At 41.4% G+C, this 24666-nt stretch overlaps 1 protein-coding gene and 1 long non-coding RNA gene across 3 annotated transcripts in view; one reads left to right on the top strand and one right to left on the bottom strand.

Moving 5' to 3' along the window:
- Positions 1–15223: 15223 nt before the first annotated feature.
- LOC115422140 (uncharacterized) lies at positions 15224–22196 on the bottom strand. Its single transcript, XR_003935795.1, has 3 exons — positions 21977–22196; positions 17522–17526; positions 15224–15270 (listed from the first exon to the last, which is right to left on the bottom strand). It is a non-coding gene; the product is annotated as an uncharacterized LOC115422140 (long non-coding RNA).
- A 597-nt stretch (positions 22197–22793) lies between these two features.
- cpne5a (copine Va) overlaps positions 22794–24666 on the top strand; it is a 141666-nt gene continuing 139793 nt past the window's right edge. For both annotated transcript variants that reach the window (XM_030138231.1, XM_030138230.1), the window contains exon 1: positions 22794–23384. In XM_030138231.1, coding sequence (XP_029994091.1) covers positions 23275–23384 — 110 coding nt within the window. In that variant the 5' untranslated portion in view covers positions 22794–23274. The remainder of the gene's footprint in view (positions 23385–24666) is intronic.

Raw genomic sequence — 24666 nt, 5'->3', positions numbered from 1 at the left:
CAAATGATCTACTTTTCAGCCTGTCAATACTTTTCTGTTCAGCTAACATTAGTTTTAAGTGGCCCATTTATCAGTGGGTTTTACAGAAACTGCTGCACAAACCCATGAGTGTGTAGCATTAATGTCGTTAGCACAAGTTGCTAAATTATTGAGTTGATTTAAAGTGATACTTATGCATCTGTCTGCAGTGAAGTGTAAGGGTTTAGTCTGCATTAAGTTTTACATTTGAATAATGTGTTGTTTTGCTGATGCTGCAGAAATAATGATGAAGAATTACCATGAGTACAGACTTTTCCATAAGCTGCGGATCCACTGAGCCTGATTTGCACTGTTGCTTTAGAGTGTGAAAATGTTTTTGGTTCATTATAAAGTTTTCCTGCTTTCAACTTTCAGTCCAGGTAATTTAGGGAAACCCTGCAGCTGTATGTAAAAGAAAAACAGTAACTAGTGTTTACCTCATCTGGGGATCGTCTATACTGTAATGCAGGGTTTCCCAAAGTGGGGTAAGCATACCCGTAGGGGTACTTAAAGAAGCCCAGGGGGTACTTGAAATTTTTTGGGAAAAATACATTAAATAAGTCATTATGTACTGAATACAAAATAAATAATGAGAATTAATGCTGAAATATAAAACACAATAAATACATTCATATAATAGTTTTATTGTCAATTGTCTTGCTTAAGCTTTGGTAACATTTTAAGAACATGTCTCTTTTATATTATTTAAAATGAGTTTATTCAAGTAGCTATTTTTTGTTGATCAAAGGTTCATTTATTAATTAATGACCAATTTATTTATTTTCTTATCAGTGAAACAGGGCACTTTTCCGTTTATATTTCGCACATAAAAAATTTACTTAAAAAACTCTGTTATTTTTTATATATTACAGTTAAATAAATGTTGTTTGTTTACAAAGTTTTGAAAATATAAACAGACACCTTTGCCACAGGAACAAACTTTTCCACATTTTTTTAAATCAAAAATGCTGAAGTGAGAGCTGGGGGTGCTTGGCTAAAAAAGTATATTTCAGGGGGTACTCCACAGTAAAAAGTTTGAGAACCACTTCTGTATTGTAATGTACTGTAATGATGCAAAAATGTAGAATTCAAGTGAGATAACAACACCAAAACAATTTGATGTTGTATATGTTATACTTCGTCTGCATTTTAAAAGCTGGGTGAAAATTACATTTCAGATCTTGAATTGTAGTTCTGCTTCAAAACATCATCATATGAAAAGAACATCATTTGAGTTGGGCTGGATTGCCCAACCCTATCAACACAAACAGACCCTCAAACAACAAGACTGGAGTGAATGTAGGGTATTTCTATCTCATTGTTGTGATTTTGCTTCTAAACACCAACCCCACTCAGTCTGTGGGCCTCATGCTGCTTTTTAATTTCAGTGGAACAGGAGAACCCTGCATTTATTCATCCATTCACACAATTTTTTTTTTCTCCATTTGTCAGTTTTGTGTTTTGTTCACTCACACATAACTAATTTCTTCCACAGATGGCATGTTCATCCTTGAGAGAAAATCTTCCTTTCAACACAAACTGGAAAAAACTGAGGCAGAACATGAAAAGTAAATCAAAACTCCACTTTTAGCAACAGTCGTCTGAAAGTTTCATACCCACTATTTCTTCCATGATACATTTACAGTACGTTGCTTCGCAGCTGTTCATTTCAGAGTCGATTCATGGTGTTTTTCAATCTGCAGACTAAAATAATTGACAGTAACTTTTTAGTAAGCTTAGCCATTATTCTAAACCTCTTCAGAAAAACAGCATCTGTCTGCAGTGTGCAGAGTATACATATTTCTCTATCTTTCTCAAAATGTTTTTCCAGAGAATGTGGAACAAGTATTCACACCATTGCCAACATAGTGGTATGACACTCAAAAACAGTCACTTACAAGTAGAAGCCAAACAGCAACACATAGAGTTAACAGCTAATGCAGATTTTCAACTCTTATTACAAATACAGTTGCTTACATGAAAAGTTAAAATGAACCTTTTCAGTCATACAATCACAACAGTTACACAACTACAATAAAATATCTGACACAATATTTTTTGTCTGCAGTCAATTTTATCTAATTTAGTAACGTTGGAACAAAACCTCTTCATGCCTGAAAAACAGTATAGGTCCATCATCCACTCCCAAAACAGCGCACATGCACAAAACATTCTTGATAGTTAACCCACAAAGACCCAGTGGTAATTTTGTGGCAGCTCCCAAATTAATTTTTCTCTCTATTAACCTTTCTTAAGTGATTTATCACAATCTATTGTAATGTTATCCTCTTTAGTTTGAGTTTTTTTTCAGTGTAAATCATGTATTTTCCTATATTTAATTCACTGATCATGTAGATGTTCATAAAAGCTCAGAGTAAATTCAAAGATTATTATATCAGAACAGAGAAAACTGAAGAAAAAGTGACTTTTTAAGTAAAATACAGATACAGTCAGCAACAACGGGAATGCCCACAAATGTCACATCTGGTTAGAGCTGCGGGGGAAAACAAACTGGTCTCTGCCATTAGCCATAATGCTGAGGAGTTGCTGTGTGCAGGGCCGTTTCAAGATATCTGGGGGCCTTAGGCAAGAAAGTAAAGTGAGGCCTCTAATATGCAAAGATGTGGTGGTCGAATCACTGAAGAAGAAAAATAAAATCCAGATGCGATTTCCTGTTTTCTGGTGCATTTAATGAGTCGTGAATTACTCTGTATTACGCAACACAGAGTATCCACTAGAGTGTAGTAAAGGACACAGTGTCTTCAATTACGCATTGTTGATGGGAATGACACAAATTGTCACTATCAGTTGGCGCTGACAGAAATTTAAGTAAAGCACCTAAAAAAGAAAAAAAAAAAAAAAGGCATTTGGCTTACTTTTGTCCTTATTCTAGAAGTATATGATTAAAGTGCGGAGGATTTGATAGTAACTTTACAGGAGAAGAACTTCACTTCCCATAATGCACCAAAATGTAACGTCAGACCTCATCGGCAAAACTACCTGAGCACATGGTGCAAAGTGTTGTGATGTGTTGATGGGCAAGTGTGGGAAATATAGATAATTACAGAGTTTAAAATGTAGGACTGTGATTACATGGTTCACAGACATGGTTCACAGACACCGCCATTCATTTTTTTGATGTTGTATTTGAATATTCTGAATATTTGACGATTTTGAAAAGTGTTGTAATTTCCTAATTATTGTAATTGTTCCTGAACGCCTCGTGTATAGTTTACGTGTGCCTCCTTGAACGTGAAGAAAAAACTCAGTTCCGCAGTGAGGGCACAGAGCTGATGGGAGGGACTAACAAATGTTGGACTAAAAATCCAAACTTTTGCTGCAGTCCTACTCTAGTCCTCTTCTGTGCCTAAACCAGCTGACACACAAGGAACATACGTATGGATGAGACATACAAACGCAATGGAAAAGGGACATTTTTCTCCTAATGGAATGGACAGATCACCAACGGAAATTGCTAGCTGACGGAAAATGTCCAATGAACTGGATGGATTCTTTGTCCAAACTGGATGGGATTCATAGGAGCAGACGATTTTGTTTGGAATAAAGTTGTGTGGGTGACCGCAGCAGGAGGCAGACAACGTCCAGAGTAAGTGAAAACACTTCAGCAGGCTTAGCTTTGGCTTTTCAGGACTAAATACTTTTAATGCTGTCGTACTTCGGTCCTCCACATCCAAATTATTTAGCTCCAAAGAAGTTTTGGAACGCTGTACAACAGTAGAAAAGGGCGATGGAGAAGTTATGTTTATTCTATACTTAAATTCGTCAAATTCAAATTCTTCCCCAGTCACAAAACAGTACAGGAGAGGGTTAGCGCTGGGCCTTTCCAAACTAAATGACGAATGACATGGAATAACGAATGACCACGTAAGATTTAGCGTAACAACTGCTCCTTTGTCTTTCGGAATAGTTTGAATGGAATGACAGCTATAGTGGGAACGACGGATGACTTCGAATAACGGAAAACGACGTGTCGCTTTACTGGCTGGCTGGCCTCTAGTAAATATAGTGAACAGAATATGGAAGTAAGAGCATTTATCTCCTGAAGTTAGCTGTCGGCGTAGCCCTAGCCTCAGCTGGAAGTGAAGCTCCAGAGAGCTGCGCGAGCCCATCTAACTTGATTTTCAAAATAAAAGCGATTCCGTATCAACTTTACGGGACTAAAGCGTCCACTGTCGTCTTCCTGATATATTAGAGCCAAGGCATCACGTATGTCACGTATGACATTATACGCACTGTTGTCGATCAAGTTGGAATAAAATGTTTTTATCTCTTCCCATGAAATTAATGTGGTATTGTGATTCATTCTTGATAAAGTGTAACTGAATGCAGTCGGTATGTAATCACTGCAGCTGGTCAAAGGTGATTACTTATGGTGATTATCATTCCATTCAAACCATTCTGAATGACAAAGGAGCAGTTGTTACGCTAAATCTTATGTGGTCATTCGTTATTCCATGTCATTCGTCATTTAGTTTAGAAAGGCCCGTTAGCGCTGCCTCACTGTGGTGGTTTGTTTACAATGGATGGTTTTTAAGAAGTTGTACAGATAAATGACCATGCGGCCGTGGGGGGCCCTCTCCAGCTAGGGGGCCCTAGGCAGCTGCCTACCTTGCCTACATCATCTCGACGGCTCTGGCTGTGTGCCCTATTGCACTGCAAATACATTTTTAAAAATCACCAATTAGTTTTACATTTTACCAAATAATAAAATGAAACCACAAAGGAGGACAAAATGGCTTCAAGTTATCAGAAGAGAGGATGAGTTTGGCAGATTATAGATACATAGTAAATGGTAAATGGACTGAACTTATATGGCACATTTTTCTACACCTTCATGGTGCCCACAGCGTTTTACAAGACCTCACATTCACCCATTCACACACACACTCATACACCAGTAGGCGGCTGCTGCCATATAAGGCGCTGCCAGACCAGACTGGGAGCAATTTAGGGTTCAGTGTCTTGCCCAAGGACATTTTGACATGTGGGCAGTGGATTCGAACCGCCGACCCTTTGGCCATTGGACGACCCACTCTACCAAGTGAGCCACAGTAGGCAACACCAGGAATGCCCACAAACATCACATCCGGTTAGAGTCACAGGGGAAAACAAACCGGTGTCTGCCATTAGCCGTAAGGAGTTGCTGTGTGCCCTTTTGCACCACAAATTAAAAAAAAAAAAACAATTAAAGTTTTACATTTTACAAAATAATAATAATATTGAACCACAAAGGAGGACAAAATGGCTTCAAGCTATCAGAAGAGAGGATGAGTTTGGCAGAGTATGGGACCCAACAACAAAGCATGTGTGTCTGCAGTCATTTCAGGTCAGTTTAATGTAATGTAGGGCGGCCATGGCTCAGATGGTAGAGTGGGTCCTCCAATAACCCAAGGGTTGGCGGTTTGAATCCCGCTCTGTCCTAGTCAGTCCATTGTGTCCTTGGGCAAGACACTTCACCCTCCTTGCCTCCAGTGCCACTCACACTGGAGTATGAATGCGTGTGAATGTTAGGTGGTGGTCGGAGGGGCCGTTGGCGCAAATTGGCAGCCACGCTTCTGTCAGTCTGTCCCAGGGCAACTGTGGCTACAGATGTAGTTTACCACCACCAGAGGGAGAATGTGAGAGCGAATGAATAATGGGCCAGTAATGTAAAGCGCTTTGAGTGACCAAAAAGCACTATATAATTCTAATCCAATATTAATGTGAACTATTTCCAAACAATCATAGACTATGTCAGGGGTATCAGGAATATTAGATGAATTGTTTAAGCACTAGTGAACTTTGTACTACATTTGTAATTTGACTAGATTTGCTTGTAACACATACAAAAGTACACATTCAGAAGTAGAAGTACAGATACTTGTGTAAATACTTGTCTGGTAAAAGTAGAAGTACTGATTAGAGTTCTTTACTGAGTATGGTATATGTAAAAAAACAAAAAAAACAAAGGGCTGGCTCTGAAATGTACTCAAAGCATAAAATCAAATCTAGCCCTCTGAAGGACATTTCTATTGCCTATTTCTGTACAAAGCTAAGGAACCTCATGTCACACTGGACCAACAGCAACATTAATTAACATTAATTTGTCTATTTAATGTCAGGTACTGAAATTATGTTCAGTTTAATTCAGTTTTTGTCAACCTTGGGGCCAGGATCCCACATGGGGTCAGCTGGAATTCAAATGGGGTCACCTGAAATTTCTAATTACTAATAAACAATATATGGTGAGTTGAGAGAGACAATCCCAATCCATAAAAGACATGACAAACTGTGAAGCTGAAACTGAAGCACTGTGGTACTGTTTATATTTCAAATGTTCATTGTGGTCAGTTTCAGATGCTGCAGCTCTTTCATAATTCATAGTTTGAGTTCTTGTTTGTTCAGTATTAATTGTCAGCCTTGTAAATCCAAGCTGGACTGACTGTACATATCCTGACCAAGGAAAATAAAATTCTCACTTTGTGCAGTAATTTACACCTGGCTTGGAAACATGCTGAGGTTTGTTGACATTAGGGATCTGCTCATCGCATAATCACGTCACATCCATCTTATCTGTGATTGGTTAACTCTGCTAGTCCTGCCTTCATATTTGGATTCCATACGGATTTCTCAGTAGTATGCCTTGGGTTCCATAAGGGAATTTGCTCCAGAATGTTGTGTTTCCCATGTGCATCATATGTAAGCGCATGTATTTTTATACATGTGAAATTCATGTGGGATTTTTCTTCACTCCTTCTCACTCCTTCTTTATAAACTAGCATTAATATTGAATATTACACATAATGACACCTGTAAAATATTGACATTGAGCCTGTCATTAGGTTCAGTGACTGTTGTTTCCATATGTGAAAGAGCCCAGATCCTCTTTTTTTGCCTTGTCTTTTTATGCACTATGGTGGCCTGTGGAGGAGGTTTACATGAATATAAGAGTTATGGATTAGTTTGTGTGTATTTTTGCATACAATGTGACATTTGACATACAGTAAATACAAAATAGTGGTGTCAAATGGATAGTATTTACAATAGAAATGTGTGGGGTTATTTTAAAAGAAAAAAACCTAGATTTCTGCTTTTGTTTCTAAAACTGCAGAGCTAAACTTAAGCAGTATTTGAGTCGGTACCCCATCATCTGGCCTCCCTCCTGCTGATGCTGTTCTCTTCCGGTTGGTACGACAGCTCACATATACACACTCCCCACAGAGAGGGTTTGTACGGTTGTAATTATACTCCTGCCACAGATATAGGAAGTGGGGCGGCTGCGGGTGGGAACAGTGAAGAGCCTCTCAGCAGGTGATCAGGAACAGTGCACTCAGGGGAGCTGGAATCAACCATCCAAAGACCACCACGGGGCCTAATTACTGAGAGAACACTAGTAATAATGAGGCAGTGTTCTAATGGGGCTTTGTCCGAAATGTGCCAATCAGCCTAGGTCTTATGGTTCAGGTTTGGCCTATATGGAGCTATAGTGGTGTGTTCCTGCCATGCATAGGGCTCACACACAGAGGTGGAGGAAATATTAAGATCCTTTGGAAATACTGCCGTAAGACCTCTGAATACTAAATCACACATGTATTACCAGAGGATGTATCTAATAGTAAATGTAAAATGTTCCCTGACAGTATCATGTGTCTGGATTCATACAATACTCTGCAAAAGTCCTTTAGCTTCATTGTTTTTACATACTCATATCATTGGCTACGTCACACTGGGCATGGTTACATGATATTTTTTTAATCCGATTTATTTTTCCAGAGGAAATGAATCTGGAACTAAAGTACTTTCTCTTCTGTTTACATGGAAATGTTAAACCCGAATAAAGGTTTACATGAGAAACATTTATTCGGTTCTCGCAGCCCTTCTGTTAGCTTAGCTTAGCATAGTCACTGCATTTCCATGGTCACACATAGCCAGTTTTTTTAAAGGTGATTTGTTGTCTTTTGTAAGTGATTTTGTGAAATCCGATTCTCCCAAATTATTTCTTTAGATCCACGACTTACTGCACTCATACAATCTTGGGACTGTTGTGTTGACGAAAGTTGGAAAATCTTTTTGTTGGAAGGGATTCATGCGTTAAATTAGCTTTGCTTTACAGTTTTAGCTTAGCATTAGTTTTTATTTCCCAAGATTTTATTACTGCAATAAGTCACATCACCATGATTTAAGCCTCCATTTGTGATCATATTGACCCCACCAGACTAAAGTAATGATTAGGGAAAATTGAATTTCACAAAATCACTCATAAAATAATACAAATCACCTAAACCTATAAAAGCCTAGCTACGTCTGACCATAGGAATGAAGCGATTACGCTAAGCTAGGCTAAGCTAAGCTAACGGAAAGGCTGCGAGAACAAGGCAATCGGTGCACTGCAGTGCAAACTGTTTTGCCCACTTATCAAACTCATTAGTGCATGACAAATGAATTAATAAAAAACAGGTGATGAACTCTTCCTTCAGGCTTTTAGAGGCTGGCAGATCCCATCAGAATAGCCTACCGGAACGGTTTGAGTTGACTCGACTGCATTGCATATTCTTCGGCCAGTGCAGAATGTGTGCGTCATCGCGGCAGGACAAGACAACGAGCATGTACAGAATGGCAGGAATAAAGTCCAAACAGAATAAAGGGTTTACATGTCCAAGGAATAATTTAGACTGCATTCAAAAGTGGATTAAACCAGTGACTTTAATTGGGTTTAAATTTAATCCGAACTTTTCTTTTTCAACTGGAATAAGGTGTTTACATGGGCATCTTAAATAGAATCTAACCTTTAATCAGTTTAAGCCAGGAATAAAAGTTGTCATGTAAACACACAGATTTTTTGCCAAATCATCTGTACTCTCCAAGCGCCTCTGCTTCATTTTTCATCAATGGCTGTGACCTGAAAATAAAAAAAAAAAAAGACTCAGGCAGTTACACTATGAGGCTAATGATATTTATGTCTTCTTATCCTTTCTTCAGATTCAACAAGAAAATACAGGCAATATGTGCACAGGCTTTAAAGACACACACAAACGGAACTAAATGGGTTCTAAAGGTTAAAATCATTACTTAGTGTGACCTCCAACCCCATGACAAGAAGCAACACGAACAGTTAGAAACATTTGACACATGTTGAATGAAACCTGGTGTAAAACACAAGGAAATTAATGGAATAAATCTCATATTGTCTGAACAAAAGAGTTAAAGGCATGTTAAGAGCAAAGGGAAGTCACACTAAATATGACTGCTTTGGTTTATAGAAGCTGTTTTTTCCCCGGAGATGTTTTTTTTTTTTTTTTTCTTTACTGCTATACATACTTCTCATCCAGATTGGCTCTAAATATAGACACTGAGAAATGCATATGTGTTCTCATTATATCTTTATTAAAGCAACAAATCTGCTGTCAGCCCAGGAATTCTCCACAGTACTGCATTGTTGTTAGATGAACATGTATATTGCCAATAAAAACATATCATTCACTGCTCTTCTCCGCACAATGTATAAAAGGAAGATGGTCTGGGCATGGAACCAAATTTCCACACCCAGAAAATGTAGAAAAACAAGACAAAATGAGAAAATTTCAGACAGAGGGCAGTGTCTATGCAGGTAAAATTACCACAGAACACTTGTAATGAATTATAAGGGATGATTTAAAGGGATTTTTGTGTTTTTATTGTAAAACTTACTCACTTTTGAAGCTTCTTTCATCAGTTTGTACAGTTGAATTTGTTTATTAAAAGACCCAGCTACAAGTTTTTGCTCATGTTTGTGGACAAGAGTTTCACAGCTTTAGTTTAAAAAAAAAAAAAAAAAAGTTATCCACTGCAAAGGACATTCATTGAAAAAAAATTATGAAACTGAAATAAAATGTTGCATCATGCTGTTGTCACTCATGAAACATGTACTGTCCTGGGTCTCAGGAGCTTAAAGAAGGACTCAAAGACATCTAAGATATTGTTTTTTTTTGTTTTTTTTTTCTTACGACAACAAACACAAAACATGACATGCTGTGTACTTTTAATACCCCTCTGGCCAGAGTTAGCCAAGGGGTAAAAATCAGTAGTGGCATTAGATATTGAACACTTAGTTATTTGAAACATTGATAATGGTCGTCAAATGTACAGTTGATGCGGTGCTGTTTTATATACTGTTGTGTAGTGATGTTCGATACTACAGATTTCCTTTCCTATCTGATACTGAGCAAAATTCAGGCTGGTACGAGCAATACCAATCTGATACCGATACTTGTACTAATACACTTAATGTCTAGAACCCCCCCCCCCCCCCCCCCCCCAAAAAAAAAAAAATAAAAAATGAAAGTGTGTATTTCAAATCATAACTTCATAAAGAATTCAAGACATGAGAGTAATTATTGTTTAATTCTTAAGAACTATTATAAAAATGAAAAGTTGCGTATTAATCATCTTCTTGGTGGTTTGTGGAGCTAAAATAGTTCCACGCATGACTCCTTTTCCATTCTGACATTTATTTTTACGGACTGAGTGAATCAGGGTTGACTGACTGAGAAGTGTGACGCAGTACACACTTACCCAGGCAGAAGAAGAAGTAGTTCCCACTAGAGATCGACCGATAGGGGTTTTTCAGGGCCGATACCGATTATTAGTAGTTAGAGGAGGCCAGTAACCGATATTTGGAGCCGATATTCATTTGCAGTAAAAGTGTAAAAATCAGCGTGAAAAATTTTGAATAATGCAAACACTGAACTTTGTTTGAATGCCTAAAACATGTTTATTTAATCAAACAAATAAAAAATAATAGCTCCAGAAGTGTATGGATTTCCTAGACTCAGAAGCATCTCTTATAAAGTTGAATAAAAGCTTAAATAAATCGCTCCCTTAAATTTTTCCACAGTAAAAAAAGTAAAATTTAAATATAACTATAATGACTTATCTTTGTTTTAAGTTCAAACACAGCACAAATACAGGGAGACTCTTGTAAACTCTTGGGCCACATGCTGACATAGGCTCAACTCATCATGCTTCATTTATTACAGCATTTGGGAAGCCTTAAGTTGATTTCATTATTAAATTTTATATTTACCATGTGATAGCAGGGACCCTGTCATTCAAAACTATGCTGCTACATTATTAATGATTAATAAGACAAAAGCTCCGTAAAAAAGTATAATAGTTGCTATGAGTGCAGTTAAACTCCTGACAGAACACAAACAGCCTTTAGGGCTTTAAAAGCTCACACAGGATTTAAAATGTTCCACCATGTCCAGATAAATCACTTCTGAATTTGACTCTCTCATCTTCACTTTAATTTTCAGATCATAGGACTAGAAAGCTCACAGCAACATTAGTAGTTGTGAGTTGTACAGTTCTTCATGTGACTTTAACGCAAACACACACTATTACATTACATACCAACACAGTCTCATCCCAAATAGTCAGAAATCGACGCATGCGGTCAGAGCCCCAGAGCGGCACTATTTGACGCGGGGGGTACCCCTTTCGCGTCGAAATCTGACGCGGAAGGAGTGCGCACCGTGTAGAGGCGAAGTTTTCTGGTGTGAGAAGCTCCGGAGAGAAAACACGTGTCAAAGGTAAACGCAGACAACTCTTCTGAAACTGTACTAAACATCCCTGTGCTCTACATCTCACAACTACTACTACTGTTTCAGAAGAACGTCAGAGCAGAGTAAACATTAGCGGCAGCTCTGCTAAGTCATATTAGCTCCTGACATGTGTGTGAATTAGACTGCTGATAATATGGAGATGGAAACAGTCTGTGATAGAAAAGCATGTGTGTGGGATTAAGAGAGAGCGCAGAAAAAACTCACTTCACTTGTTTTAGGGAAGCACGCTGAGGTGGAGTCTGATGAGCTTTTACCAGAACATTAGTTCATCAGTCTGGCTCTAAACGGTCTATGTATTAGTAATGGAGAAAATGTATGTAGAACACAGTCTCATCCCAAGTCAGTCCCAGTCTGTGTGTGAGGACAGTTTCAGCCTAAACCAGAGAGAGAGAGAGAGAGAGAGAGAGAGAGAGAGAGAGAGAGAGAGAGAGAGAGAGAGAGAGAGAGAGAGAGAGCGAGAGAGAGAGAGAGAGAGAGAGAGAGAGAGAGAGAGAGAGAGAGAGAGAGAGAGAGAGAGGAGAGAGAGAGAGAGAGAGGAGAGAGAGAGAGAGAGAGAGATAGAGAGAGAGAGAGAGACTGCATCTGAGCCGAAATAACCCAGTTTTAAATTGATTTCTTAATATCGGCCCGTCGGATTAAAAAAAGGCTGATACCGATATATGTCAAATTTCCAAATATCGGCGCCGATAATTGACCCGGTCGATAATCGGTCGATCTCTAGTTCCCACCAATTGCGTCATTTGGACAAGATCCTAATAGTTCAGCCACTTTCCACTGTGTTCCTGATGTACATTACCTCAAATGACCGAAGTATCAAAAGTATCAATATTTTGATTTGTGAATTCTAGACTGTAAAGATTTGGTATCAGAGATATCAATATTTCAGTATCAATCCACACATCACTACTGTTGTGTAGTTGTGATGTTCTGTAAGCTCATCATATGTTTGTAATGTTGACTCTTCTACAGCTCAGATGAATATTCCTGTTTTCAGTAGTTTTTTAACAGAGCACCTGAAAAGTAACTAAAAGTAGTCGCTTTTCCATTGGATATCTGCGCAAAACTTTACCGATACTTACTAAATGTCGAAAAAACAGAAGTTTGTAATGTCGGTTTTTCCATTAAATCACAAATGCGATGATTTGTTTATTTATTATCGCGAAATGACACGTCATTCCATAAACATGGCGACAAATGTAAATATGGTGTTGATTTGCAGATATATTCATTATTATTATATACTACCCCTCTATCTCGTACTAAATTAAAAAATGATTGGGTTTCCTGGTGTGTCCTCACATACCGCGACATGTTTCTTCTTCTTCTTTGCTTGTTGTAACATATGTCAACATATGTTTTTGTAATTCACCTGACTCTAGTTGTGAAAAAAGGTCTTTCCATTGCAGTTTTGTGTGATATACCATTTGTGCTACGCCAGAAAAACCACCTCTTGCCAGCGCAAAAACTTTTAATCAAAAAATGAGACTTTGGCAAAATTGTCGTTTTTCCATTAGGTAAATTTTTTTGTGTAAGTTATATTTGCACAATTTGAGGGTCAGTGAAAAAGCAACTACTGTCAGACAGATGTGTTGGAGGAGAAAGTACAGTTTTATGATGGAGTGATGTGGTGGAGTACACTAACATTCCACCACATAATACTCTGTGGTGTGGGTGGAAAGGTGTACACGAGTGATGGATACCACTGTAACCTGGACCAGTGCACACGTGGAGCAGGATTTCCACGTGCCTTGTTACAGAGCAGTGTGCTCTAAAAAAAAATGTACTGGCTCATCTTAAAGAAACTGAGGTAACAATTTGCATGCATCTATTTAAGTAATGCCAATGAGAGTTTAACCCTTTCATGCATGAATTATGAAAAAAAGCATCTAGAATTTTTTTTAGATTGATTTTATTTCTCAAAATTAGGCTAAAGTTGAAATGCATTTTTATTATTATTATTTTTTTTAATAGTTTTTTTTATTAAGAAGATAACCTCTTGAGACCCAGGAAAGTACAAGTTCTGGCTTTTTTTAATTGAATGATTGCCAATTTTGGAAACATCATGATGCAGCAGTTTTTTCAGATGCATTTTTTTTTAATATTTATGGAATGTCCTTCGCAGTGGACAGTTTTCTGTTTGTTGGTTTTTTGTATAAAGCTGTGAAACGTCCACAAACAGTCCAAATTCTAAAACTAAGATGATCCTTTTTTTCATTGTATTGCTTAGGGTCTATAGAGACAACCGACATGTGGTTTGGAGAATATTGCTTTTATAACCCAGGAAAGTGAACTTCAACCATGTGTCCAAAGGGTTCTTTTAACCCTTAAAGACCCAAACACCCACTTTTAACCATTAAAGACCCAAATGTCCACCTTTAACCCTTAAAGACCCAAATGTCCACCTTTAACCCTTTAAGAACCAAATGTCCACTTTTAACCCATAAAGACCCAAACATCCACCTTTAACCCTTAAAGACCCAAACACCCACTTTTAACCCTTAAAGACTCAAATGTCCACCTTTAACCCATAAAGACCCAAACGTCCACCTTTAACCCATAAAGACCCAAACGTCCACCTTTAACCCTTAAAGACCCAAACATCCATCTTTAACCTCTAAAGACCCAAACATCCACCTTTAACCCTTAAAGACCCAAACGTCCACCTTTATCCCATAAAGACCCAAACGTCCACCTTTAACCCTTAAAGACTCAAACTCCCACTTTTAACCCTGAAAGACCCAAACGTCCACCTTTAACCCATAAAGACCCAAACGTCCACCTTTATCCCATAAAGACCCAAACATCCACCTTTGACCCTTAAAGACCCAAACGTCCACCTTTAACCCATAAAGACCCAAACGTCCACCTTTAACCCATAAAGACCCAAACATCCACCTTTAACCTCTAAAGACCCAAACGTCCACCTTTAACCCTTAAAGACCCAAACGTCCACCTTTATCCCATAAAGACCCAAACGTCCACCTTTAACCCTTAAAGACCCAAACGCCCACTTTTAACCCTGAAAGACCCAAACGTCCACCTTTATCCCATAAAGACCCAAACGTCCACCTTTAACCCATAAAGACCCAAACGTCCACTGGTGACCAAAACCACCTACTGATCTAAACTGTTTAATATATGTTGATCCACTAATCCTATCAATCCATGTCAATGACTGATGTAAAAAAACAGTTCTTCATCTTTTCATGGTCTTCAGATATGACTCATTTGGATGTTCACAGGCTCCATAGTTACCGTGGAAACACCGTCAACTTCTACAACATTGATTCAGCAGTAAAACCCTTGGAGTTGGTTATATGACAGTGGATGGACACACTTGGTTCCTGTTCAGTTAATGACAGACTGGAATGAAAAAGACACTTCATCTTCACTTTTCTTGGTTTCTGATGTAATAACCCTCAACTTTAATCTGAGCTTTAATGAACATCTACATGATCAGGGAATTAAATATAGAAAATACATGGTTTTTACAGTAAAAAAAATACAGAGGATAATACTATAATAAATCACTTAAGAAAACTTAAATATAGAGAAAAAACTATTTGGGAAATGCCACATTAGTAGCACTGGGCCAGTATGGGTTAAGTATATCCAACAAGCCTCTAATTGTGACTGACACAGTTATGCTCTAGATCAGGGGTGTCAAACATGCGGCCCGGGGGTCAAATGCCAAAGGGTCCAGTTCGGCCCCTGGGATGTTTTTGCCAAGTACAAAAATTCCACAGTCTTGAATTGAATTAAGCCAAAAAAATTTTGCTTGACTTAAGGAAAAAATCTTGAATCAAGCCAAAAAAAAAAAAATCTTCAATTAAATTTAAAAAAAAAATCTTCAATTAAGCCAAAAAAATTTTCAATTAAGTAAAGAAAAATCTTCAATTAAGCCCAAAAAATCTCAAATTTAGCAAAAAATCTTCAATTAAGCCAAAAAAAAAAAATCTTCAAGTAAGTTAAAAAAAAAATCTTGAATTAGGCCAAAAAAATCTTCAAATAAGTAAAAAAAAATCTTGAATTAAGACAAAAAAATCTAGAATTAACAATGTCATTTTTTCCCCCTTTGTTTTAGTGCAAAAAATAACATTAAATTATGAAAATATTTACATTTACAAACTATCCTGTAACACTAAAATGTGAATAATCTGAACAAATATGAACAAGCTGAAATGTCTGTAGAAAATTAAGCACAATTTTAACAATTTTTCTGCCTGTTCCTCTGTAATGCGGCTAGTACAAACACTGAATCCAAATGCAGAAACTCGGACACAAAAATAAGGTTCAAAGAATTTATTATTCACACACAGGTGAAAGAATAATAATAATGACAGAATCTTGAGGATAAAGGTGGGAGATATCCTCCTCTGATTCGTCCTCCGGTTCGAGGGCAGCAGCCCGTCTCCCCGAGCGGTGTTTGGGGTTTTTTTCCCGACTGGGGAAAAGCAAAGGGAAGTCAGGGACGGAAACAGGTCATGCACAGGCAGGCTATCACTCAGGCAACAGGACATAAGGGCTAGACAAATACTCACGTACCAGAAAGTCAGGGCGAGAGGATCGAAACCAGGAAATCCAATGAGGCAGACAAAACCGACAGGGAGCAGGCAGTAGGCAAAAAAATCGAGGAATCCAAAAAGGGTCACAACAGGCAGACAAAACGAACAAACGAGGTCAAGACGCTGGTAAGAACTACAGGAGTTACAAACTGGCGACTGACAAGGGGAAAGGACAGGGTATAAATACACAAAAGGGAGGGAAGACAACTAGACACAGGTGGAGCAAATCAGGGCGGAGACAGGTAATCAGGACAGAGGTCAGGATGAACGGGGAACAGGAAGTAAAGACGACGGACAAGACACATGAGGGAAAACTTAACAAAATAAAACAGGAAATGACAAACAAAACATAAAAGACAGACAAAACCAGACTAGCGTCTGGCAGCAGGTATGACAGTACCCCCCCTCCTAGGGACGGCACCAGACGGACCAGGGACATCAGGATGACTCCGATGGAATTGTTGAATCAGGTCCGGGTCCAGAATCCGGGAAGCCGGCACCCAGGAGCGTTCCTCAGGTCCATAACCCTCCCAATCCACGAGGTACTGGAAACCTCTCCCTCGCCGACGAGCAGCCATAAGACGTCGAACTGTGTAGGCCGGATCCCCATCAATCATCCGAGGAGGAGGTGGAGGTTGGGTAGGCGGGACCAGGTGGCTGTCTTTCACGGGTTTGATTTGGCTCACATGAAAAGTGGGATGGATCCTCATAGACCTTGGCAGCTTAAGGCGTACAGAGACAGGATTAATTATTTTCGAGATAGGAAATGGACCTACAAACCTGGGTGCCAACTTGCGACTCTCAATACGAAGAGGAAGATGTTTGGCCGACAGCCAAACCCGCTGGTCCGGATGGTAAACGGGAGCGGGGCTTCTACGTGAATCCGCCGAGGTCTTGTAGCGGCCTGAAGCCTTCAACAGGGCTTGTCTAGCTCGAGTCCAGGTCCTCTTGCATCTGTGGATTAGAGCCAAGGCCGAAGGCACGCCCACTTCCTTCTCCAGTGAAGGAAACAAGGGTGGCTGATAACCATACACCACGTGAAAAGGTGAAAGACCAGAAGAAGCACTGGGAAGCGAGTTGTGAGCAAACTCCACCCACACCAGATGACGACTCCAGGAGGTGGGGTTCTGAGAAGCCAACACACGGAGACCCACCTCCAGGACCTGATTAAGCCTTTCCGTTTGGCCGTTGGTCTGCGGGTGAAAACCAGAAGACAAACTGACAGAAGCACCAACGAGAGAACAAAAGGCTTTCCAAAAACTAGCAATGAACTGGGGCCCCCTATCGGAGACCACGTCTCTAGGGAAACCATGAAGGCGAAAAACATGAGTCAACAGCGCCTCTGCTGTTTCCTTAGCTGAAGGGAGCTTAGGTAGGGGAATAAAGTGCACCATCTTAGAGAACCTATCCACTACAGAAAGAACAACTGTGTTACCGTTGGACAAGGGCAAACCAGTCACGAAGTCCAGAGCAATGTCCGACCAGGGTCGTTTGGGGATAGGTAACGGCCGCAACTCCCCCATGGGGGACTTATTGGAGGTCTTATTGACAGCACATACAGGACAGGCGGCCACGTATTCTGCGACGTCCTTCTCCATGGCTGTCCACCAAAAACGTTGCTTTAGCACAAACAGGGTCCTCTTCACCCCGGGATGGCACGCCATCTTGGAAGCGTGGCCCCACTGGATCACCTGGGGCCGGAGGTGAGGAGGGACAAACAGGCGGTCTGGCGGTACGCCATCCGGGATCACACAGTCATTCAGGGCCTCCATAACCAATTTTTCAACACCCCATTGAAAAGACCCCACCATACAGGAACTGGGTATAATAGTTTCAGGTTCAGAAACAGATGTGTCAGGAGAGAAGACTCTGGAGAGAGCGTCCGGTTTCCCATTCTTGGAGCCAGGACAGTAGGACAGGGTGAAGTTGAAGCGAGTGAAAAATAGAGCCCACCTGGCCTGACGGGAGTTGAGGCGCTTAGCCGATTTGAGGTATTCGAGGTTCTTATGATCGGTCCAGATGAGAAACGGCACATCCGTCCCCTCCAGCCAATGCCGCCATTCCTCCAACGCCACCTTGATGGCCAACAGCTCACGATTACCAATGTCATAATTCCTCTCAGCTGGAGACAGTCTCCTTGACAAGTAGGCGCAGGGGTGGAGCCTATTGTCAGCAGGGGAGCGTTGAGATATGACAGCCCCCACTCCCAAATCAGAGGCATCGACTTCCACCACAAACTGCAGAGCTGGATCAGGGACGGACAGGACAGGGGCGGTGGAGAACGCCCCCTTTAGGCGGTTAAACGCCTTATCAGCTTCCGGACTCCACCTGAATACAGACTTGGAAGAGGTGAGAGCATGCAGAGGGGCAGCCACACTGCTGAACCCCCGAATAAACTTCCTATAAAAGTTAGCGAAGCCAAGAAACCTTTGAACATCCTTCCGGGAAACAGGAGTCGGCCACTCCCTCACCGCACTAACCTTCTCAGGGTCCATCTGGACACTTCCCTCAGAAATGATGAATCCCAGAAAAGAAACCGTGGGCTGGTGGAACTCGCACTTTTCTGCCTTGACGAATAATTGGTTTGCGAGTAGCCTTTGAAGCACCTGGCGAACATGTTGAATGTGTGTCTCCTCGTCTGGGGAAAAAATCAGAATGTCGTCCAGATATACAAACACAAACACATTTAGCATATCCCTGAGTACGTCATTTACAAGGGCCTGGAAGACAGCAGGGGCGTTGGTGAGGCCAAAAGGCATTACCAGGTACTCGTAGTGGCCACTGGGGGTGTTGAAGGCTGTCTTCCACTCATCTCCTTCTCTAATCCTAACCAAGTGGTAAGCATTGCGAAGGTCTAGCTTGGAGAAAATTTTGGCCCCGTGTAACAGTTCGAATGCTGATGACATCAGCGGCAAGGGATATCTGTTACGAATTGTAATGTCGTTAAGCCCCCTATAGTCAATGCATGGTCTTAGAGTCTTATCCTTCTTATCAACAAAAAAGAAGCCTGCTCCTGCAGGCGACGACGAGGGCCGAATTAACCCATCTGCCAGGGACTCGTCTATATACTTTTTCATAGCCAGGTTCTCTGGGCCGGACAGGGAATATAATCTCCCTTTAGGAGGAGAAGTACCAGGTCGTAATTCAATAGAACAGTCATAAGGGCGATGAGGAGGTAGGGCCGTAGCCTTAGATTTACTGAATACCTCCTTAAGGTCATGGTAACATGGAGGAACCTTTTCTAGTGCAGGGAAGTCTTTATCCTCCTCCTGAGGAAAACTAACCGGGGCCACGGAGATCTGAGGCAACTTGGGAGGACAAACAGGTAACTTAACAAACTTGCAACGAGCTCCACATTCTTTACCCCACGAATAGACCTCCCCCGTGCCCCAATCAATAAAAGGTTCGTGTTTCTGCAACCAAGGATAACCCAGGATAAGTGGTTGAGTGTCTGAGTTGTAAATATGAAAACTGATGTCCTCAGTGTGTCCGTCCATAAACTGCACAGCAACCGGCTCAGTACAGTGGGTTATCCTGCAGATCACGTGATCATCCAGGGCTCGAGCTTCTAGTGGACGCTGGATAGGCGTAGAGCTGAGTCCCAACTTAAGTACCAGATTCTGATCCATAAGATTAGCGTCGGAACCGGAATCGATCAGGACGGGGTGCTGGAGAGACAGAGAATCAGAGCACAGAAGAACCACAGGAAACGGACGAGTGACAGTGGACAGACAAACAGTTCGGCTCAATAGCGACCCCTCACCTGTCTTAGCATCTGGTCTTAAGACACAGCTGCTGACTCTGTGCCCTCCTTGTCCGCAGTATAAACAGAGGCCTTCAACCAAACGTCGTTGGCGTTCTGCAGCCGAGATGTGAGCCCGGCCCAGTTGCATCGGCTCCTCTTTATTGCCGCAGGACTCAGCAACTGGAGAACGAACCACCTCACGACCAGGTCCCTTGCTAGTCGGAGTGCGGACCTCGGGTTCTTCTGACTGCCACACAGACTCTTGATCTGCGACCCGGATAGCCTCGGTGATGACGTCGTCTAAGGAGTGCAGCTGTTGGCGAAGCGCCATCTCCCGGCCAACAGAACGACTTAGGCCGGTCAAAAAAAGCGGTAATCAGGGCCTGGTTGTTCCACCCCGATTCAACCGCTAGGGAACGAAAGGCGCTCACATACTGCCTGATTGTCATATCTCCCTGTCTAAGCCTCATGAGCTGATGACCAGCAAATTGGCTCCGGATCGGGTGGTCATAAACCCTCTTAAGTTCTGATACAAGGGTCGAAAAAGACTGAACAGCAGGGGAATTTTGCTCAAAAAGGGCGCTGAAATAGCTTAAAGGAGGGCCTTCCAACAGGCTGGCCACATATGCAATCTTAACAGAGTCTTTAGCAAATCGAACGGGCTGGGAAGCAAAAATTAACTGGAGCTGGGTGAAAAAATCACGACAGGTATCAGGATTACCAGAATATTTGGATGGCGCCGGAATGTTCGGCTCAACCGAGTCTCGAACTGGCGGGGTAGCGGCTCGATTCTCGCCTGACGCAGCTGCAGCCACAGCTTGGGTACTGGTGAGTTGGGTGACCTGAGTAGTGAGCTGGTTCATTTTATCGAGGAGGGTGTGGAGAACCTGCTCATGTCCACCCAGCCTGTGCCCCTGGGACTGGATAGCCTCCTTGACCTGTGTGAGTTCTGCTGGATTCATTTTATGGCCAGTTTGTACTGTAATGCGGCTAGTACAAACACTGAATCCAAATGCAGAAACTTGGACACAAAAGTAAGGTTCAAAGAATTTATTATTCACACACAGGTGAAAGAATAATAATAATGACAGAATCTTGAGGATAAAGGTGGGAGATATCCTCCTCTGATTCGTCCTCCGGTTCGAGGGCGGCAGCCCGTCTCCCCGAGCGGTGTTTGGGTTTTTTTTCCCGACTGGGGAAAAGCAAAGGGAAGTCAGGGACGGAAACAGGTCATGCACAGGCAGGCTATCACTCAGGCAACAGGACATAAGGGCTAGACAAATACTCACGTACCAGAAAGTCAGGGCGAGAAGATCGAAACCAGGAAATCCAATGAGGCAGACAAAACCGACAAGTAGCAGGCAGTAGGCAAAAAATCGAGGAATCCAAAAAGGGTCACAACAGGCAGACAAAACGAACAAACGAGGTCAAGACGCTGGTAAGAACTACAGGAGTTACAAACTGGCAACTGACAAGGGGAAAGGACAGGGTATAAATACACAAAAGGGAGGGAAGACAACTAGACACAGGTGGAGCAAATCAGGGCGGAGACAGGTAATCAGGACAGAGGTCAGGATGAACGGGGAACAGGAAGTAAAGACGACGGACAAGACACATGAGGGAAAACTTAACAAAATAAAACAGGAAATGACAAACAAAACATAAAAGACAGACAAAACCAGACTAGCGTCTGGCAGCAGGTATGACATCCTCAGTGTTTAGTGTCTTTGTAGAACTGATCCATAATGCACATGGAGAAATGAGAAGTTGAGGAATAATATTGTTAAAATTGCACAATATTTTCTTATGTTTTTTAATTTAAATTTCAGGTTTTTTTTTTTTTTTTTTTTTTTGCTAGTTTATAAAAGTAAGTATTTTCGTAATTTAATGGGGGTTTTGTACACTAAAACAAAGACAAAAGTTTGGAGTTGTCATTATTTATAGGTTATTATGTTATTATTTTTCTGGTCTGGCCCACTGCACATCAAATTTAGCTGAATATGGCCCCTGAACTAAAATGAGTTTGACACCCCTGCTCTAGATACTACTAACATGATTTTCTTTAACATCTGTAGGCGAAATTAAGTTGAAGAAACTTAATTTATTGAATTCAAAATTTAGTAGATGTTGTAAATTAGGTGCAATAGCTGATATCTGGGTTGAACAGCTTCAGGTGACAAGGAGAGGGATTTCTTAAGAAGCGTTTCATAAATGAGAAACAATCAGTGCGCAGTGATCCTCTGCTCGGAGATTTCTCGGTAGTTGGTCGCAGTGACTGATGGGAGTGCACCCCCAGCGCACAGCCACCCACACATACCCACACACACGGGGTGGATTTTCACACATTTCACCACGTTGCTCAATCAGGCATATGTTGAAAGGCAAAGGGGGCTCCTCGGGGTGAGTACATCCACCCTTCCATCCACCCTCAGATGAACACACACAGCCATCCCCTTCACTTTTATTATTGGCAGAACAAATGAAGCACCAGGCTGAGGCTGCAGGAGTTAAAGGAGAGGAGAGGAGCTGTCCAGATGCTGAAACAGACAAGCAGCCTTTCAATTAGTAATAAGAGCTGGTGGCTCCGGAGGAACTGATGTAATTTTAACACTGGATGAGGAATAAACTATTCATCCGCAACGAGCGACGAAAAGGTTGACTTTGAGCATTTTATCATATCGTTAGTTGGAGGCGGTAGATGTTACTTCTGTAGGGACTCCCCATGCAGATTTCTTAAACCAAAGCAGTAAAAACGCACTTTTGATCCTCAGACTGAACCAAACCTTTAAACTGCAGGCTTTTCGGACTGTTCTTTAAAAAGAAAAGAAAAGAAAAAAAGACAATAATAGGAGATAAATTGCCTTCAGTCCCGAGCGACAAAGGCTATGCCCTTAGAGGTCTTTTATTTTCTCTCACTTAGATGCTTTAAAACCAATTTGGACCAAAAATAACGATCCGTCCAGAATAAATCAATACAATCTGCAACGAGTGTCAGACAGACGCAGCCCCGCGTGTAGGAAAATGCGGACAGGAGGGGTGGAGTTCACAGCTTTTACTTTTCCGACGCTCCTCTGACAGAAGAGCTCATTCCCTGCCTGGTGCGTCCTGGCGCGTGATCCCCCCACTTCTAGTCGCATCTGCCGCCTTCTCCGACGCATCCTCCCGTTAAACTTTTCATGCCCGTCCAATGGACAGCACTTAGGAGCTTAGTTCGGACCCTATCCGCTCCCGCCCGCCCGTCTGTCCGCTGCGCCCCGGCTCTCCACCGTCCGCTCTCCAGGTTCACGCGCGGAGGGACACTGTCACTCGCGGCCCGGGGAGCCGGCGTGGGTCTCCCGCAAGCATGGAGGGAGACGTTATGGACAAAGTGGAGGCCACGGGGACGGTCCGTGACTTCGACCCCATCAGTGGAAGCATCCCGGCCACCAAAGTGGAGATCACCGTGTCTTGCAGGTGAGCACTGTGTCTGCGTCCGTGGAGCTGCGGGTTCTTTTCCACTGTGAGAGTAAGGTGTCACTTCTAAGTAGTAATGTGTAAAATCGAAAACATTAATTTAACAACGGTTTCCTCCTTAAACAAACATGAACAATAGTGAAATCCAAGAGGGAAGGATGAATCATTTAGGTCAAATTAGTTTGAGTTCAGTGGAACTGACACACAGAATTAAAAAAAATAAAAAATAAAAAAATTAAGAGACTTTTTTATTTGTATTTTTTATTACATGAAATGAGGCCACTCCTAAAATTGTGCGCTTTTTTTTTTTTTTTTTCGTCTCTTCCCCTATAAAAGTATACACTTAAGTGTCCATTTAGACAATCCCCGTGGGTTTAAGTCTTCTCTCGCTCTATATGAAGATGCGTTGCGCGTGCCAAGTCCCGCGCGCCACAGGAGCTATATCGACCGTCGTGGAGTTTGTTGGCGTGTCTCGGAGGTTTCTCCTGAGGCAACGTGTCATGTGTTGAAGCTGTGCGACTGCAATGACAGCTCCCAAAACTGCACTTGTTTGTTGAAACGTTAAAAGCGGAATAAAAGAACAAATATGGTTCTTTGAGTGGCTTTAGCTGAGTCCCTGAAGGGAAACCCCAAATACCGTGAAAATGGCTGTGGCTCGGCTGGGCAGGGTGGGGCCGAGCTGCCTGCAGGTACAGTCACAGTAATGTATGCAGATGATTCACACTCAGCCTTTTACATATGTACAGTTTGCACAGTTTTAATTCATATTTTCATTTTAATGTACTTAATTTGTGTGCGCAGGAATCTCCCAGTTGCCCTAATTCACAGTTTGTATTGAATGATTTGCATACATGTTTGTATTTGTTCTCATGACACTGATGATGTGGAGAAATATGAATGCACTCAAAGCTAAAGGCAAAACATTAACAAATGAACATCTTGCAGCTCTCATTTGCATTCTTCTGGAAATCTCCACTGTTATCTGTTTGGGTGGGTGGGTGTGGGGGTGATTGAATGTCTAACTTGCTGCAATTGCTTTTCTTTGAACATTGTGGAAATTCTGAAGTTATAGCCTACAAGACACTAAACATTGGCTGATTATATTAATTATCACATCAACAAGTAAGTCTTGATGCAAAGCGTGGGGTGAGAGGGCGGTGAAGATATTTTGGCATGTTATCCATTAGAGGGAGATGAAACCTGAATTTTAAATAAATATTTGATTATATGCAAAACAGTTGTGTATTAGGTTAGTCTCTGCATTTGTGGTTTATTTTATGTA

Source organism: Sphaeramia orbicularis, chromosome 7, assembly GCF_902148855.1.
Source record: "Sphaeramia orbicularis chromosome 7, fSphaOr1.1, whole genome shotgun sequence".
NCBI lineage: Eukaryota > Metazoa > Chordata > Actinopteri > Kurtiformes > Apogonidae > Sphaeramia > Sphaeramia orbicularis.
The sequence above is the reverse complement of the archived record's forward strand: the minus strand, read 5'-3'. Positions and strand labels throughout refer to the sequence as shown.